The 19605-nt window shown below is 39.0% G+C and overlaps 1 protein-coding gene across 2 annotated transcripts; it reads left to right on the top strand.

Annotated features, from left to right (window-relative positions):
* The first annotated feature begins 2328 nt into the window (after positions 1–2328).
* Positions 2329–19198, top strand: rtbdn (retbindin). Of its 2 annotated transcripts, none has more exons than XM_042505237.1 (6): positions 2329–2591; positions 4690–4851; positions 4984–5083; positions 6267–6395; positions 7598–7694; positions 18177–19198. In XM_042505237.1, the coding sequence occupies exons 2-6, from the start codon at positions 4692–4694 to the stop codon at positions 18531–18533; spliced, it is 843 nt and encodes a 280-aa protein (XP_042361171.1). In that variant the 5' UTR covers positions 2329–2591; positions 4690–4691; the 3' UTR covers positions 18534–19198. The 2 variants fall into 2 exon arrangements, with proteins under 2 accessions (XP_042361171.1, XP_042361172.1); XM_042505238.1 differs by having other exon boundaries at positions 4650–4851.
* Positions 19199–19605: the final 407 nt, after the last annotated feature.

Here is a 19605-nt window from a genome sequence, read left to right as displayed (position 1 = left end):
GTGTTTCCATACAACCCTGTTCAAACCATGCACTTTAGGGACTGTACTTCATTTACCAGAATAGACGGGTGGCTGTGGTTTATTTTTGTTTGGATATCTTCCTCTCTACAAATATTTTTTCCTTGAGTCTCCCTGAGTGACTGCAGGAAAATCCATGACTCTCCCTCCATCATTACTAACCATATTTCACAATTTCTGCCCAAGATAAATGGTGTTATTTTTGATATTTTTTAAGCAAACATGCCTTTCAAACCAATTTGCAGGTTTTGGGGTGATGAGAGTATTTAAAATAAATACGAATATGCCCATTCAAAGTCTCCCTAAAACAGTTTCATCTGTTTATTTGTTACTCTGCTTTTTAAATATCCGTTACTTGTTGCTAACTCTTGTGTTTATCCGTTAGCTACCTTTAGCTAACTGTTTCAACTGTTTCTCCGTTACTTTTAGCTTACTTTTTTAACTATTTATCCGTTACTTTTTGCTAACTCCTAAGTGTTTATCCGTTAGCCACCTTTAGCTATTTTAACTATCCGTTACTTTTCGCTAACTCTTGTGTTTATCCGTTAGCTACTTTTAGCTTACTATTTCAACTGTTTATCTGTTACTTTTAGGTAATTATGTCAACTGTTTATCCATTACTTTTAGATAACTATATCAATTGTTTATTAATTACATTTAGCTATTTTAACTATCCGTTACTTTTTGCTAACTCTTGTGTTTGTCCGTTAGCTACTTTTAGCTTACTGTTTCAACTCTTTATCTGTTACTTTTAGGTAATTATGTCAACTGTTTATTCATTACCTTTAGATAACTATTTCAATTGTTTATTAATTACATTTAGGTATTTTAACTGTTTATCCATAAGCTACTTTTAGCTAACTGGAAAGTGTTTATTCATTGCTTTTAGCTAACGCTTTTTTAACTGTTAATTCTTTTAGCTAATAGTTTCAAGTGTCTATCGATATTTTCAGACAATTTCAGCTGTTCATCCATCATTTTAAGCTCACTATTTATTCATTACTTTTAGGTATTTCTGTTTATGAATCCCTGCTGAAAAAAACCCAAACTGTCAAGGTCACCGGCTCCTAGTTTGACACAAATGGAGAAAAAAATGCATCCAGGTAAAAACTAAACTCTGGAAATGTGTTGCAAGGTTTTATTTTGTGTTTATATTATGTCTTTTCAGGTAAAGTAATTGGCGCATGTAATTTTTTTGTTGTAAAGCAAGTTTGGGCTGCAATTCTTGTATGAAAGATGCTATACAAATTAAGTTTTTATTATTATTAATAAAAGTAGTAGCAGTAGTATTAGTATTATAATAGTTTGACACAAATTGAGAGAAAAAGTGCATCCAGGTAAAAACTAAACTCTGTCTTTATGATAACAGCAAAGGTTTTGCAAAGTTTTTTGTTGTAAAGCATGTTGGACTGCATTTCTTGTATAAAAGCTGCTATAAAATATAGCTTTATTATTATTATCATCATCATTATTATTATTACACCTTAAGGTAGCTGTCAAGGTCACCGGCTCCTAGTTTGACACAAATGGAGAAAAAAATGCATCCAGGTAAAAACTAAACTCTGGAAATGTTTTGCAAGGTTTTATTTTGTCTTTATATTATGTTTTTTTCAGGTAAAGTAATTGGCGCATTTAATTTTTTTTGTTGTAAAGCATGTTTGGGCTGCATTTCTTGTATAAAAGGTGCTTTAAAATATAGCTTTATTATTATTATCATCATCATCATTATTATTATTACACCTTAAGGTAGCCGTCAAGGTCACCTACTCCTAGTTTGACACACATGTAGAAAAAAAATGCATCCAGGTAAAAACTAAACTCTTGTCTTTATGATAACAGGAAAGATTTTGCAACTGGCAGCAGCTTGACGGTGTTTTGTTCCGCAGAGATTTGTGTTCCCTGTCCTCAGCATATCATGCAGTATTAAATCTCAGCCTCTAACCCTGTCATCTGGAAAAAGCCCTGACCTCAGTGGGTGAGGGCTGGGGGAGGAGGACAGGTGTGACTCAGCACCACCTTTGAATGATCCTCTCAACATCAAGGGCAACACTTCCCATATAGGATCAGATTTTAAATCGGGTTTTTTTTCTCTTCTTTTTCATGTAGCATTGCAGGGACTGGTGGAAGGAAGGCTGTCAACATGAGGATTTGGTAAACATCTCATTGGGAGATTAACAAGGAGGGAGTCTTCTGTGTGTGTGTGTGTGTGTGTGTGTGTGTGTGTGTGTGTGTGTGCGTGCAGAGAGGGAGGGAGGGGAGAGAGAAAGAGGACTTCCCAGCATGGGGCAGAGGGAGGGGGAGAGTCGCCTGGTGGAAAGGACTGAAATGTCCTTCATATAAACCGGTGACAAAGTGGCGAGCAGCGGCCCCCGGGAAGCAGAGATCACAGCCAGCTCAGAGAGAGACAGACACACAGAGAGGAGGAGGAGGAGGAGACCGGAGCACCGAGCACCGCGGACAGGAGCTGGATACACGGACACACCGGAGAGACACCGAGAGAGAGAAAGAAACACTCAGCCGCAGAAAAACAGAGGAAACTAATCCGGACGGAGCATCCTTCACCCCACCGACAGGTAAAAATAAACACACGGTAATCTATGTGGGATTAAGCCACCCTAATTCGACAGGTCGCCGTGAAGAAGCACCATTATTATTGAGATTATTAGAGGATATTACATTAAAAATATGCTGTTACAACAGAGTGAAAAATAAAAAAGTGAGGTTGCTCCTAACTGAGCAAAAACAGTCTTTATTTTCACCAAGGTTTGTTATTTAAGTTTTTTTAAATGTTCATTTTATGTTGTAAACGGTGTGTTTTGCGCACACTGGTGTTAGTAGGTGATGATGATTAAGTTGCTTCATTTTATTTTTCACTGAAAGGTTATTATATCCTTTTTTGTTGTTTATTTTGAGTATTTTGAACAAAACTGCATAAATTACTGATTTTTCAGCCTACAAACGTATCAGTTTGAACTGTTTAGCAGGTAGTAGATGTGGATAAAGCTGGAAGATGACAGTAAACTAAGGGATTGTACTTAATTTAGTATTGTAGGTGGGTGGCTGCGGTGTGACTTCATTTAAAAATATATATATATTATTGTGACCCTCCCTGGAGCCACAAATGTGTGTGTATATATATATTCACTGGAGGAAAATGCAGGACATTCCTTAAAAAAGCAAAACAATATTTCACAGTTTCTGACCGTGACAAATGGTGTGATTTGAGATTTTTAAAGAAAACACGCCCTTCAAACTCACTTATACTTTAGTATTTAAAATACATAAATACAGCAATTTAAAGTTGAATGTCCCCCTCCTAAGCTAAATAAAAAATATGATTCCCTCCTCAGTGCTTAAATTTTTTTAAAGGTGCCTCCCCTGGTTGGCACCCCCCCCCCCCCCCCATAAATAACATACAGTCCTTTACCATGTAAATCATATGTTTAGAAAACATGCATACATGATTGAATGTATAGCCTATTTAAACTGTTTATCAGTTAGGGACTGTTCCTTATTTATGAGAGGGGAAGGGGTGCTTCAAAAAAAGGGTAAGCATGTCAAATCATTTTTTTTTTAACACTGGGTAGGGACTTTTGTTTTTTATTTTGGCTTACGGGAGGGGCATACAACTTAAAATGGCGGCATTTTGTTTTTATTTTACTGCTAATTTTTATAGAGAACATGCATCTTTTCTTAAAAATAGACAAAATTAAACCATTTATCACAGTAATTATCGTTGGATTTTCACATTTCGAACAGCCCTCAAACACATCATGTGCGACCAACGTTTCTGTCAGTAAAAAAAGAAACAAAAAAAACTCCAAATCTGAGCTTAAAATAGTGATATTTCATTAAAAATCACTTCATTCTATCCGTCTCATCTAAAATTTTGCCAAAAATTAATTGTTTGCACGAACTAACCCGCTTGCATGACAAGGCTTTTTCATTTCATCTTCAACGTTTGACTTCCGAACATCGAGGGGTCCATTTTTAAAATCTAAAAACTAATTCATGGCAGAGGGAGGGTCTTACATTTTCCCAAATTCACCCAAGGAGACACAAGCAGGAATATTCGTAGTTTTGGGGAAGGTTAAAACAAAACAAAAAGAAAAAAGTAACAACCCTGCCACACCTCTCCTCTGATAAATAAAGAACAGTCCCTCAGTAATGGATTCAGATAAAGCTACAAGGTGAAAGTGAACTAATGTGTCAGTTCTCCATATTTTCTGCTTTATTTTTGCTGTATGTCTTTCTCCTGTAAAATCAGGGCCACACCGGGCCTGTCCCGCCCCACGCCGCTATGTCCAATAGATTTGTTTAATTCGTGTTATGTGGGCTACACATCAGCCAGCCGCTTGTCAGATTAAACAACTACGCATGTCATCCATCTCAGCACGGTGCCTCAGTCTCACCTAATTAGGCTCACCCTGTCTACTAGGTCACCACACGCAGGGCACACACGGAGCTAAAGAGCCTGCACTGAATGGCTCACTCACGCTATAACTCGCTGTACACCATCATGATTGAACCTAGGAGCGTTTTAAAGCTGTGTGCATGCATTAACAAGAATTAATTACACGCATTTTATCATATTACATTAGATTTTGAGTGTTTGATTTCTGGTAATTCAGGTGTCTTTTGGCTGCTGAATTCTCATCTTTACGTCTGCAGAGATGGGTGTCACTTCTCGCCCTCTGCTATTGGTCTGCGCGTATTTTGCGGCTGCGCTGATTGGTGGAGCTCACTCGGAGGGGGTGTGTCTTCAAGACGGAAAGCACAAGGCCACGCCCGGCCCCGAGCCACACCTAAGGGAATGCGGGCTGTACGCTGACAGTGAGTGACTGTGTTTGTCTGGAGACTGCTGCATGTTTAATGGTGTAAAGACAAACTGTGAAGGAAAATATCAAAGTAAATCTCCTGACTGACAGCCCGCTCAAGTGTCTCTACTGTCCTTGCTGCTGACAGATAGCTGTTGCACAGAAGAAGATATCCAGGATATCTCACACGTCCCCTCTGCTGGCAATAAGAATGAGCCCTGGGACAAATGTGGCCCCCTGAGCGCCGAGTAAGTCCTATAGATATCCCTCTGATCCACAGTCTTTGCATTTCACCTTACTACATGTACATGTTTGTATGTTCATATTGTCAAACCCGCAGAGGATTATCTGCAGTTCCCTTCAGCTCTACAGAGCACTGCAGTGTCTTTATCATTGTATGTATACTCTTATATATACTCTATACTCTTATATGCTCAACTTTTTTTAAATTTAGGAAATAAAAAATTGTATGTATTCTTACCACTCTGAACAATCTTATCGTTACTTTACTTTTCTTGAGCTGCTACACCTTCACAAGTATTTAAACCTTCGAAATCTGAGCAAATTGGTTTGCTTTTTTTGGAAAACATGAGAAAAAAAAACGGCAATGAGCATCTTGGTAAGAACGATACACATTTCAAGAAATTCTCTTTTAAAAAAGCGTGGAAAAAAAATTCACCAAACACCTAAAGAAACGGCAATGAGCATCTTGGTAAGAACGATACACAGTTCAAGAAATCCCCTTTTAAAAAAGCGTGGAAAAAAATTCCCCAAACACCTATATTTATCATTATCATAATAATATATAATATATACATTCAAGCATTTTTTCTTATGTAAAAAGTATACTAACATTTTTTTGTACATCAAACCAATTCTCTCAGATCTCAAAAGGTTAAACTTTAATACATGCACTCTTTATATTTACATTCTTCACACTTTGCATTGCAATTGCTGCACATCAGTCTCCTTCTGAATAGATGCAATTTTTTGTTGTCAAACAGCCCAGAGACAAAAATTGCAACATGTGAGTGGTTGTAAACACTATGGAGCTGTTAAAGCAGTTGGTGGAGACCAAAAACAGAGCTAAAAGCAGAGTGAACATTTGTTTATCTGTGGATTATCTTAAGTAACCGAGTCATGATTTCCAGAAAGACACATTGCTTTTGAATTTTCCCAAATGTTTTTTTTTGTTTTTTTCACATTTTGAGATCCACAAGCAGAGTGCCATCTAGTTCTATTATATTATAGAGAAAGCAGACATCTCTACGGACGATATCTCCTACACTCTGTAACTCACACCGAAACTATCTAGACTGATGAACAGCACTACAGGGAAGACTAAAAATAAGTGCTTTTGATTTTGGGGGTGAACTGTACCTTTAAATCCAGATGTCATCATGTTAACTGCTCCCTCCTCTCTCTCCTCAGGTGTGAGGGCTTCCTAAAGCGTGTGTCGTGTTTTTACCGCTGCTCCCCCGATGCCGCACGCTGGCCTCACCCCCACCGCCGCTCGTACATCCAGGCCGTGCCGCTCTGCCACAGCTTCTGCCGTGATTGGTGAGGCTGCCAAACACATTGCCAAACAGATCTAAATCAAACTCAGTATCTGTCCCCCTTCACCTTTAAGGTTGTCAGGAGAGAGATTACCAGCCAGTGTAACAACGGCGTGCAGAGGCAGCCATGCTGAGACAGAGTGTCCAATAAACAGCAAAAAATGTATGAAACAAGACCAAGGTTACACGTATCAGTCTCCCGTTAGAAAGTAGACAAAGAACATGTAACAGCCAGAGGATTCCCTGCAAAATGAGGTACATCATGTCCAGGCTGCTTTGATAAAATGACTAACAGTGGTTTTTGTCATGAAGAAATATGAAAAGTACATAGAATTATTTTCTGTAATAAAATTTGTGTTTATATTTAACAAAGGAGCATAGTTCTCTATTCTGAAAGAACACTTAGACACTTTCTTGCCAAAAATTTGATGAGACAGTTGAAACCACTCACATCAGTACGGTAAATATGACTTATCGTTTTTCTTTATTAGCCTACGAATCGATGTCTGTCACAAGTCGGGTTTCTGTTACATATTTGCACAAAACTTAAGCGATGTTTTCAAAATGTCGATAAGACACAATTGCAAGATAGCTATGCTTCCACTGAGTGATGTTATACGATTCCTCCTCTCGTGATAACATCCCAGTAACCATGGCGATAGATGTTCAAAACATCAGCAGCTTTATTTCTATTGCAGCCACCGAGCTAGCCGTCATTATTTTCAATCCGAGGCGACGTAGGCGTGTTATTGAGCCATGATGGAAAGCATGTATGAGGGATTTCTGGGAGCTGATAGTCCACGATTTCATGGACAAATTGTGGATTCAAAACTTCCGGATGATTTGCTCAACTTTTGAAGAGTACGTGATGCATCATGCCCGAGGGAGCCAGTTCCTACCGAAAAGCACATAGCCAAAGCATCATGTGACCTAGAAAAGCCAAAAAAGTGTTTCCATTGCAGTTTTGTGAGTTTTTTTGAAACTGATGTATTTCCATTAGCGGCATTTTACATTCGCATATATCTATTTGCAATTTGCGCAATTAAATGGAAAGTGTTGTTCTCATCTAAGAGAGAAATCTCTAAGAAAAATCTCCACCTCTGTTATCTGCTATACAACATGAATCTTATTGGATGAAATATTCAAAAGAGAATTACAGTTTGTTTTGCCGTTTCAAATATTTTGAGAACTGACGTCTTTCTCCAGGTTTGATGCCTGCAGGATGGACATGACGTGCGCTCGTAACTGGGCCAGAGACCCCCGGGGACAGAACTGCACTGGAACCTGTGTTCAGTATCAGCAGGTAGGTCGAGATTTGCCACATCTGTGATTGGCTGCTTACGTAACCTCAGACCTTCAGGATGTTTTTTCAATAGAAATCAGGCTTTCAGAGTTTTTCCATTCAGAGCAGCAGCACGGCCTCATGAATGGTGATTTCAGTCTCTCCAGCACCTTTTGGTCCACACTGAAACATTTCAGCAACTCTTGGATGCATCGAAATTCTCATGAAATTTGGTATAGATTTTCATGCTCCACCATGGATGAATTCTTCACGAGTATTTAAATCTGAGCAAATTGGTTTTGCTTTGTTTTGAAAACAAGAAAAAAAGGCAATGAGCAACTGGCAAGAACTGTTCTGCAGACTGAAAGAAATTATGTTTGGAAAACTGTTTTTAAAGAAGCAAGGGAAAAATGTATAAACAAAAAAAGAAAACAACTATATTATTTTAAATATTTTAATATTATATATTTAAAGTTATTTCACAGAATTATTATATTAATAAATTTCTGGGTTATTTTACTGTTGTTTTTTTTTTTTCTTTTACTATATTTTGTACTTGTTTTATTTTCTAATTTTCAGGTAATTTTCCTCTTTTTTTACTATTTTCATTTTATTTTATTACTTTATTTTTTTTCTATTTCCCATTTATATTTTATTTTATTACTTTATTTTTTTCTATTTATATTTTATTTTATTACTGTTTTTTGCTAGTTTTTGTGCAATTTCTTTTTATGTTGCTCATTGCCTTTTTACCCATGATTTTGAAAGACACCAAGGCAATTTTGTCATGTCTCAAAGGGTTGATTTGTCCAGTACATTTTTGAACAAATACCTGCAAAAAATGTCAAAAGGCAGGAAAAAGCAAAAGAAATGATCACAAAACAAAATCAAAGATCCAACAAAAACTGAACTGAAAACTTAAACTAGCCTGATGAGGGGATGACGTACAGGTGGAGAGGACGGCGAAGAGGCTCAGGTGAGGGACATTAGTGATCGGGCAGGAGAGCTGGCAGAGAGCTGAATGACTGACTGAGGAAATCTCTGGAGCCTGAAGGGCTAATGAGGCTGATGAAGAGCAGGTGTGAGGATGGACGAGTGAGTGAAGGCAGCTCAGGAACACAGGAGGAGAAAGACGCAGAAAACACAATCCTCTTAATAATAACCAGACTGAGTCAGAGCAAAAACAGACTAAAATCGGCAAATGAAATCACGATTAAATGTGTGCACCTTGACTGTCGGTGAAGCTGTGCCACAAACCTGCGCTCTGCAAATACCTCCAAACTAATGACATTCCCATCAGCCTCAGCTGTGCTTTGTGTAAAGTGCTAATTAGCAAATTTAGCATGTTAAAATAAGATCATATAAAGCCTTGATCAACCTGCAGGAGAAACACGGACAGCAAACACGGAAACCATGAGTTAGAGCTTAATTGATTTTCTTTATTATTGTGTCACGCACAAAACTCATTTTTTATCGTCATCCAGCCAAAAGAAAAAAAACCATAAATTGATTTTAACCCTTTTAAATATGACACACACTCGTATCACTCTGAGCACAAAAATACACTTTTCAAAATCAAGCTTTAAAAAAAATACTGATTAATATTAATATTATCTTCTACTGTCTTTAAAGTTTTTTCTAACCAATGTCAATCCTAATCAGAAATATAAAATATTCATTAATTTTCTGAATTTTAACACTTTAAATGCCAGGTTTTTGTCACAATACCACTATGTTTATAAATGACAAAATAAAATAAAATAATTTAATTTCAATATACTACGTCCAAAGTAGATTTTTATTTTGATCATCCCAGTCTGGGATATGTCAGTGCACCTAGTGGAAAAAGCACATATTTTCTCCATATGCCAAATAATAAAATTGACAAATTCCAAGGCAAAAGCCCAGAGTGACACCCAGAAATAATAAAATGCATGTTTTTATGCTTTGATGATTGTGGGTTCAAATATTGCAGTTTGAATGTTTTTTTTTTTGCACTTGAACGGTCTGAATGTAACAGTTTTGTTTCCACAGTGTATTTTAGACTTACTGTAGGAGCTGAGCTGGAAACTCCAAGATCAAACAAAAATACACAATCTTGCCAAAATGTATGCCATATGCATGAACACAGCCCAAATTATCAAAAACTGAAGAATGAGAAGTGCATAAGATGCACTAGGAAACAGTCATTAAGGGTTAATTTAGTAAAAAAAGTGCGTCCCTGCGTCCTCGTCCTCCTGTGAGCGACTGTAACGAGCTGTTCTGGTGATATTAGGAACATTAGGTGCATCATCGTGTGAGCATCACGGCTGAGCTGAGATGTTCTCAGCAGCAGAGGTTTGATTCCCGTTGATGGACCTTCAGAGTTCGTCGTTTGAGCTGCGAGCTCTGCAGCTGCGCGTCACGGTCAGGTGACTGTGCACAAAGGGTTAACGGTGCAGGGCGGCGGCGTGGGCTGAAGCATTAAAAGGTTGAATGCAGCTGCAGTGGGCAGAGTTACTGAGGTGTGCAGCTGAGACACACAACTATCCATCTGTCCATCCATCTATCTATTCATCTATCTATCTATTCATCTATCCGTCTATCCATCCATCTATCTATTCATCTATCTATCTATCTATCTATCCATCTATCCGTCTATCTATCTATCTGTCTATCTATCTATCTATCTATCTATCTATCTGTCTATCCATCCATCTATCTATCATCTATCTATCATCCATCTATCTGTCTATCTATCTATCTATCTATCTGTCTATCCATCCATCTATCTATCTATCTATCTATCTATCTATCTGTCTGTCTATCTATCTATCGATCTATCTATCTCTCATTTTTATCTTTCCCCTCTATCTTCTTTTCATGTCTTTTTCTTCTCACCATCTCTCTTTTTAATCTCTTTTCCATCTCTTTCCAGTTTTTTAATCTTTCTCTATCTCTCCTTTTTTAATCTCTTTCTATATCTACCTCTCCTTTGTCCCCATCTCCTCTTTTATCTCTTTCTTTCTCTCCTTTTTGTCTCTTTCTCTGTCCATCTCCCCTCTTCTACCTCTATCCCTGTATTACTCTCCTTTTCTTATCTTTCACTCTATATCTCTCCATTTTTTAATCTTTCTCTGTCCTTCTTAATCTCTTTTTTCTCCTTACTCCCTTTTTTCAGTCTCTTTCCTTTCGATCTCCTTTTTATGTGTTTTTTCTCATATCTCTCTTTTTATCTCATTCTTTCTTTTTTTAAAAAAACTCTTCTCCCTCTATCTCTCTCCTTTTTTATTACAGTCTCCCTGTATTACTCTCCTTTTTTTAACTTTAACTTTCACACACACACACACACACACACATAAAGGGCGAGACACGCTGATAAATGAACACACACCCTCAGACCTCTGGCTCTCTGGAGGATATGAAACGATCACTGGAAACGACAGATTTGTCGTAAGAGAAAACAATGCAAAGAGAGGATGTCCGAGTGTGTATTTGTGTGTGTACTTTGGTGCTTTTTGTGCTGGCATTGGCCCACTTTCATGTAGGGCGCCGCTAATGGCAGCAAATGGGCTCCAATAAATTTAGGTAGCTCTCAAAACAGAGTGTTTTAAACAGCTCCTGAATACAAAGAAATGAGTCACCGCATTCAGCACGCTCAACAAATCGGCCCTCTGAGAGGAGAGCACAGGCCGCAAAACAAGTGCCTGCTCCTCGCAACACTTTTGGAGGTCACAGCAGCCGCAAAGCCTCATTGTGTTTTCTCTTCAGTCGGCAGAGATGCGAGATTTCACAGTGGGGCCTCGCCGCGGTCTGAGCTCGAGGCACTTCAGTCCACCTAAACGTGCTGCAAACACTTATTAACTGTCTCTGTCGTGAAAACATCTCACAACTCTGTATTTAAAGATTTTTAAGCTCTACTTTATCTTCACTACGAGTTGAGAAAATCCTCTTTGCCGTCTCTCCGCTCCCTAAAAAGTTCGCCTGATAGATAGGAACAAAATCCAGGTGTGTGTGGAATAAATATGCCCAGATACAGCGAGGATTTGTAACCGCTGACTGCAGTAGACGTCAATTTGCATAGAAACAAGCCAATGCATTTAAAGGCGAGCACACACACACACACACACACGCTCATCCACTGCATTCAAAGATCCCTCTGGCACTCGGTGTCTCACGCTGTCTTTGTACTCATTGGTAACATTATTTGCCAGCCAAGGTCTGATTTATCTCAGCATTAGACACTCTTTCTGCTCCGGGATCTGTGGGAACGAGGTTACATCTGCACAGAGCGGACGGACGCTGGCACACAACACGTCTGCAGTGTGGATCAGATACACAGAGTTAATGGTGCGAGGAAGAGGAGAAGGATTGTATGAGGTTATTGGAGATTGCAGCCTGAAATTACACTGTAAATACTGTGTACGTGTGAATTACTTACTGGCTACTTTACTCTGAAACCTCCTTCACCTTCTCATCAAACAATCTTTCTGCTCCGGGTTGCAGGTTTCTAGGATTTTAGGGTGTTTCCAGTATTTAGGAAGTTTCTAGGATTTTAGGACATTTTCTTGGATTTAGGGCATTTCTAGGATTCTAGGGCATCAAGCATGTTTTTAGGATTTGAAGGCGTTTCTAGGATTTCAGGACATTTCTCTGATTTTGGCATATTTTCTTGGATTTTAGGGCATTTCTACGATTTTAGGACTTTTGTAGGATTTTAGGGCATTTCTAAGACGTTTCTAGGACGTTAGAAGATTATTAGATTTTATGATGTTTCTAGGATTTTAGGACATTTTCTTGGATTTTAGGATGTTTCCAGTATTTAGGAAGTTTCTAGGATTTTAGGACATTTTCTTGGATTTTAGGGTGTTTCCAGTATTTAGGAAGTTTCTAGGATTTTAGGCCATTTCTAAAACTTAAACATGTTTCTAGGATTTTAAGATGTTTCTAGGATTTAAGGATATTTTTAGGATTTCAGGACATTTCTCAGATTTTGGTACCTTTTCTTAGATGTTAGGGCATTTCTAGGATTTTAGGACTTTTTTTTATTTTAGGGCATTTCCAAGATTTTTTGACATTTTCTAGGATTTTAGAGTGTTTCTAGGATTTTAGGACATTTGTAAGATTTCAGGACATTTCTAGGATTTTAGGACATTAGGGTCTTAGCTAGGACCTCTGTCGAAGGATCCTCCACTGGCACTTATTTTTGATAATCAAGCTCTATTTTGACACTGTTTTATTCACTCATGTATAGTAAAAGTACAAAAACAATTCCCAGTGTGAATCACTTTATTTTTATTATGCATTTGAAAATGGTTGGGGGGCCAACTGGCACCCTAATGGGGGCCAGATTTGGCCTGCGAACCATAAGTTTAGTATCACTGCTATAGTGCATAAAAGGCACAAAATTAAGCTTATTTATCAAAAAGCTTTGGATAAAAACATGAAACAGTTCAGCATACGCACCTAAAGAATAATTCATATTACCCACTAACATCTCTCACTGCCCGTCCATTCAAAGCGGCCTAAACCCGGCCCTGACTCTGTAACTGTTTAATATATCATCACCGTAGTGATTTGTTTTCATATCTTGATAATTTCCATTCAGTTGCATAATGAAACTGACCTTTTTCTTATTCTGATCCTGACCCGCAGCCAAAAGAATCGTTGCAACAGACCACTGCTGTAAGAAAAACTGATGTTTTTCTGTCGGTGTTGCGGATTAAAGTCCCTCGCTTTTCTGTTTTTCTTTTCACACCGGGTGTAATGTTGCAGGTTTCGGACAGAGAAGGGCAGAATTGAAAAAGATAAGGATGGGGAGGACAGGATAGAGCCGCGGGAAATTTCACTATCTCACTTATTCGATCACACCATGTCGTCTAAAACCACTTGTGCTCGAATTAGCTCTGGCAGCAAACCATGTCTGCCGGGGGAAGGACAGAAATGTGCGTGTGTGTGCGTGTGTGTGTTTGTGTGTATTATGGGGTCGCTGTGATAAGACCTCAACGTCAGACTGAGCGTGCATGTAGTGGAGAGAAATAGCCGTCATCCTCTTTGTCCTTCGAACACGGTACATATATTACAGCTTTTTCTTGTTCGAGCACCCTGTGTGACTCAGTCTTAATCCCCCAACAGACAGCAGGATGAAAGGAAGCAGACGTTGGGGTGGGGGTGCGCTTTACGGGGAGAAGAAGAGAGATGTACAAACAGTGAGTGCAGCAGTAAGCAAGAAAGAAAATAAGATTTTGTGGAAGTTAGATAGGAGACAAAGTGAGCTATAGTAGGAGAAAGAGAAGGTGACTTGGCAGCAGGTGTTAGTGACTTGTTATGAGGCCATCACTACAGAAAAATCTGGATTTTAGAAAAATGGAAATCTCACTAGAGATCGTTGTTTGCATGATCTGAAATCAATCTAAAATAAGATCTTTAATCCTGGATGCATAAAGAGATCTGGATGCAGCGTTGGAGACGTAGCCCTGTTCATTTCTATCAGTAAGTTGCTTGGTTGGTTTCCGTTACAAATTTGTGCAAAACTTGAGCCATTTTTTTAAAAATGTCGATAAAACACCATTTTGGGACCACTGTGTTTCCACTGAGCGATGTTCAGCAACTTCTTCTTTGGCAATACCATTTAAAGAAGCATGACGATGGATGTGCAGAATATTAGCAGGTTTATTTCTATTGCAGTCATCACACCATCATTGTTTCCAATCAAAGGCCACGTAGGCGTGTTATGCAGCCATGATGGAGGGGCGAGCCACGTATGATAGTTCAGGATTTCACAGACTAATTGTTGACTAAATGTGAGCCATCAGTATGCCGTAGTAGCCGCTGGAAATTGTTTTTGCATATTGATCTGCTATATTAGACAGTTGTACTCTTGTGATTAAGTGTGGTGCAAAATCATGCAAAAACAAGAGGAGTGAATCAGCGTTCTCCTCTTAAAAATGAGCACATTTCAAAAACAAACAAAAAAATATACAGAGTTCATATAACCTAAGTAGTATAGTATGAAATCTTTTTGATCAAAATGTTTTGTGTGTTTATTTCTGAAAATGTGATGATGGTCAGATTTTTGTTTTTATTTTTGTATATAATTAAATTATTTTTTAAATCAATTATTATTTTTATATTTTTTATCAATTATGATTTTTTATCAACTTATCAATTCTTGTAGTTTATTGACTTTCACACATTTTTTCAATATATATTTTGTACATTTATTTTCTAAAATCTGACTGTCTCATTTTTGTTATAATTTTTTAGGGTTAGGGGTTAGGGTTAGGGTTTAGGGTTAACATAATTACAGTTTTTTTTAACCAATTATTATAGTTTATTGACTTACACAACTTTTTTCAGCTCAGGCTGTACAGATATTCTGGTTATAAAGCATTTGAAGGTACAATGTAAGCACTGCGGACCATTTCTACTGCAGAAATCAAACACAAAAAAAAATACACAGAAACTTCAACAATTAGCTTCCCCAACTATTCCTGTAGACCTGCTTCATTTACAGTTAAACAGCTTAAATGTTGAATTGTGATTTGTTTTTTGCAGTGTTGAGCAGTATCCCCCTTTAATCCGCGTACGTGTCTTATTAGAGAGGAGCATGATTTTTCACGCTCTAGAAAGCACAAAGCTAATGTCAGCAGTAATTGGAGTTTTCCTTCAAAGTGTAACTTCATAAAGACGAGCGCTGCTATGAAATTCCTGTCAGATAGCAACAAGGTGCCGAGAGTGACCTTTCCCATTAGTCTGGATGTGTCTTTCTTTTCTGCGGGGCCTGACAGAACCGTACCGTGCTACCGTATAAACGACGCAGAGATGAAGTCTCTCAGATACAGTGTGGGCTTTTCAAGGTCGTCGTGACTTGTTTTTTGCTCTCAAGGCCGGTGCAGACGAGGTGAGGCGAGCGAGAGAGAGAGGAAGACAAAAAGCCGCCTGCGAGAGCAGCTGCCAGGTGCCTGCAGCCCCCTCAAACACCTGGCAGAGGGTGCTTGTTTTCAAGGCTGGCGCTGCCCTGAAAGGCCAAAATCAATTATTCCAATGGATGTTTACCAGCAAAGAAAGGCCGCACTTGATGGATGTTGCAAAAAAAGGCATGCAGATAGTGTACATTAGCTGGAAATCAAAGTGTGGAACAAAATGCACTTAGCCAGATTTTACCAGTCATTAGCTGAAAGAGCTCTCCAAAACTGTTTTTTCGCCTGAAAGTAAGCGAAGTGTCTTTGTATTTGTGTGGCACATTTCATACAACAGGGCGATTCAAAGTGCTTTACAGAGCAAGAAAATACAAAACATATTTAAGGACAGAGACCTACAATAAAAGAGTAAAGAGAAAAGACTAGAAGGTGAAATGAATTACTAAATGATTTACAATTTAAGAAAAGTAAATAAAGATAAAATAAAAATAAATAAATTCAATTAAAATAAATACAAAAATAAGATTAAAAAATAAAATAGCATATGTTGGCACAAGGAGCAAAGATAAAAAAATATTAATTAAAATGATTTAAAATCAGGTTTAAAGAGAAACAAAGTAAATTTACTCAAGTATAGTACAGAAATACAATTCCAGGGTACTTGCACGTGTCCAGTTCATGCTCCAGTACATTTTAAGGGCAGATATTGAACTTTTCAGTCCACCATATGTAACAGCTTTATAGCTACCAGTTACTCTGATTTCAAAACATAACACTTATGAAATATGATGCATTATTGCAGATGAAAGGCCTCGCAGGTGAGAGTTGTGTAAGGCTCTGCGTGGGCTGTGAGGTCTGACAGAGACGATGACATTGTAACGTCCCTGAACAAATCTCAGATTTATTTATTTCATTTTTATTATCTTGTGCATACCACGTTTAAAAGGATGTTCATTGGGACCTTGGGGGCTCCGTGATTGAACATTCACAATAAGTGCTTTTGAAACTTTAAGTACATTTCACTGATAATATGGACATTTACTCAGATATACTTTTGAGCTCGGCAGCCTGTTGCACCAGCCAGGTTCTCTCCTCAGTTAGGGCGCGAAGTCACACTCAACGATTTGTTGAAAGTTGTGTCGATGTTCGGTTGCACCACTGAGACGCAGCCAGCACTGGCAAACTGTTCTTAGTTAGTAGCTGTTAATTAGAACTTTATCTATTAGTGTTGTAGTCACGAACATACTAACCGAGACCCAGACAAGCAAGATCAGGGTCTGCCGAGACCGAGACAAGACCAATTTTTTTGACACTGCCGTGTTTCAATTAGGCATATTTTAGATTTGCAACTTCAATTTGTGCAATTTTAGGGTTAATGGATCATCCTTTTTCATCCTCCAAGTTATCCCAACTTCCAAATTGATGCACTATGAGAACCGCTATTTTATGAGGTCTTTACATCTACTTCGGGCTGCACAGATGTAAGAATCCTGTTGTAATTTCTGCCTATGCTGGAACTGTTTTTACATTTACTTAAAAGAGACACTTTGTCTCAAAGCAATGTGGGTTTGTGCACAGGAAGTGGGCGCCATAATGCTTCCTACACAGTAAAAATGGAGGCAGAAAAAATCAGTAAAACTTAGCAGCGCTGATCAAATAGGAACCAAGACTCTTTTTCTGAGTTTCCTATTTCTCGCCTAAAATGTTTTCAGAAACGTGTTTTAGCTCATTGTTTAGCTGCGATATTAGATCCGGCTGCCATCGTGTTGAACAGACGAGGTTTGCTCTGGTCATGGTGCAACATGACCAGAGCAAACCAATTCCAAAAGTATTTGTGTCTTTTTACTACAGAGCAGGCCTAGTTTTATGCGAGGATCCTCTTTAAATCAATGAAATACTTCTTTAAGTATTTTACATTGTGGTAAGTGTACTTTTGTTATCATTTTCGGTTTGTAAACAAGCTTGCCAGCAAATATGAAAGTAAAAACTAACCCCAGATTCAGTCTCGTTTGGCATTTTGCTTCATTTTCACTTCTGAACACAGAAAATAAGTAAATAAGGAAACAGGCAGAAGGCAGAGTCTCTGCAGAAAAATGCACTGCCACACACCGAGAGCAGGTCCGATGCGATGATTGAGAGAGATTATATCTGTATGAGTCGATACATTTTCTTTTTCCAGGAAAATCATGCATTGTGTACCTCTAACGACAGCAAAAATATATCAAAACACCCACTTACAAACACTCACAGAACTGCAGCATAATTCGAGACTCATTTATCCAGTCATATGCTCAGTTCTCCCCAAACGCGTGCATTTCACTGAACCATTGTTATTTTAAACACTTCTGCATACACGTAATGCACCTGAGTACACTCTTGCACTTGAGTTACTGCATGAGTTACTGTATGAGTTACTGCATGAGTTACTACGGTTTCTTCTGCTTACACATGGAAAAGATGTTCAGATGTTCATTGTGGAGGCATACGAGAAAAAAGTTTTCTTCGTGCATTCACGTCGCTACCCTTAGCCATCATTTTATTACAACAGACATGTCTTCATTTCCTATACATATCGTGTGTGTGTGTGTTTGTGTGTGTGTAGATGTACCAGCACGGCAGGGACCTCTGCGAGAGCCTGTGGGGCGACGCCTTCATGACGGTGGAGGATGAGCCAGAGGACGTGGGCGAGGCCGGAGATGTCGGAGCGGAGGGTGACGGCGGTCGCCCCTGCGGCTGCCTGACCCTCAGTCCCTCAGACAAGGACGTGATCGCCGCCCTCAGGGCCCAGCAGGACGACCCCGAGGAGCTGGACACCACCAAGACCGGCCTGCCTCAGTACCGGGCCCCGTGCCAGACCAAGCTGCCCCTGCAGGCCAGGAGCGGCAGGAAGGGGAACTCTGTGCTGCGTAAACGCTCCATCATCGTGGACGACGTGGAGGGGAGCGGGAGCGGCTTGTAGAGAGGAGCGATAGACGGCAACATATTTAGAGATTATTGTCTAGATCCTAATCTGTCTCTTGAAACAGAGTTGCTCCTCTGACTAACCGTACCACTCAGACCTAAACTGTCATTATCATCATATTCCACGTATAATCCCTGCGGTTTGAAATAATGATGTAGCTGCTGAGAGACGTCCAACTCTCCCAATAATAGTCATTTATTTGAACAACCTAAATAGCCAGAATTAAATAAACAGTAACTATTAACGATTTAAAGGTAAAAACCTGAAATATTCAAGGGCTCGGACTTTAATAATAAAAACGAGTGTTGATAAAGTCGAGTGTTTTTTCGGCAGATGCTTTTTACACCCGAGTTTGAATAGCCATCAATGCTATGTGCACTCGGTGTAAAAAGTGGCTATGTGCACCCAGCTCACAATCAGGTTCGTTTGTCACCTCCGTAATACACGCTAAGCATACGCGGGAGTGAAATATTGTTCTCCACAGGTCAGGGTGATGTTTAAAACATAAAAGACACGTTTAAAAACATGTAAACATGAAAAAACAATACAAAACACATGAAAAACATGTAAGAAATGTGTTTTGTACACCCGAGTGAAAATGGTCACGTGGCTTTTTTCACTCGTGTGTGAATAGTCAACACGTTTTCATCGCAAGTCGTCACTGAAAGCATGCGCCGAGAACCGACAGCGTTTTAAAAAACTCAGTAGAGTCAGCAGCACAAACGAAGCTCGGTAGTCCAACATTGTTGTTATTGTCATCCTCCTACTCACGCCCGACTATTTGTCTGAAATGTGCATGCGTGAAGTGCGACCGTGACGTCACCGATCTCACGGGATCATTACGTGGCGAAGGAGAAAATTACACTCTGGAACCCAGTCTCAAAAGTCTGCATTTTCAGGCCCCCAAAACGCTGTTTGAAAGGCCAAACTGCAACAAACGTTTAACATTTCACACAAAAACCGTCAATGGCCCCTCAGAAAAAGAGTTTTTTTCTCAAACTGCGATTTATTCGCTCTAACCCTAACCGCGTCTGACCTTGACGAGACCACATGACGAGCATTAACCAAT

Source organism: Plectropomus leopardus, chromosome 17, assembly GCF_008729295.1.
Source record: "Plectropomus leopardus isolate mb chromosome 17, YSFRI_Pleo_2.0, whole genome shotgun sequence".
Classification (NCBI taxonomy): Eukaryota; Metazoa; Chordata; class Actinopteri; order Perciformes; family Serranidae; genus Plectropomus; species Plectropomus leopardus.
The sequence above is the reverse complement of the archived record's forward strand: the minus strand, read 5'-3'. Positions and strand labels throughout refer to the sequence as shown.

Bases quoted from the DNA above. Each gene is read 5' to 3' on its own strand.
- rtbdn (XM_042505237.1), top strand. From the start codon at position 4,692: ATGGGTGTCACTTCTCGCCCTCTGCTATTGGTCTGCGCGTATTTTGCG. The intron at 5,084-6,266 runs GTAAGTCCTATA...CTCTCTCCTCAG, and splicing joins TGTGGCCCCCTGAGCGCCGA to GTGTGAGGGCTTCCTAAAGC. The intron at 6,396-7,597 runs GTGAGGCTGCCA...GTCTTTCTCCAG, and splicing joins CACAGCTTCTGCCGTGATTG to GTTTGATGCCTGCAGGATGG.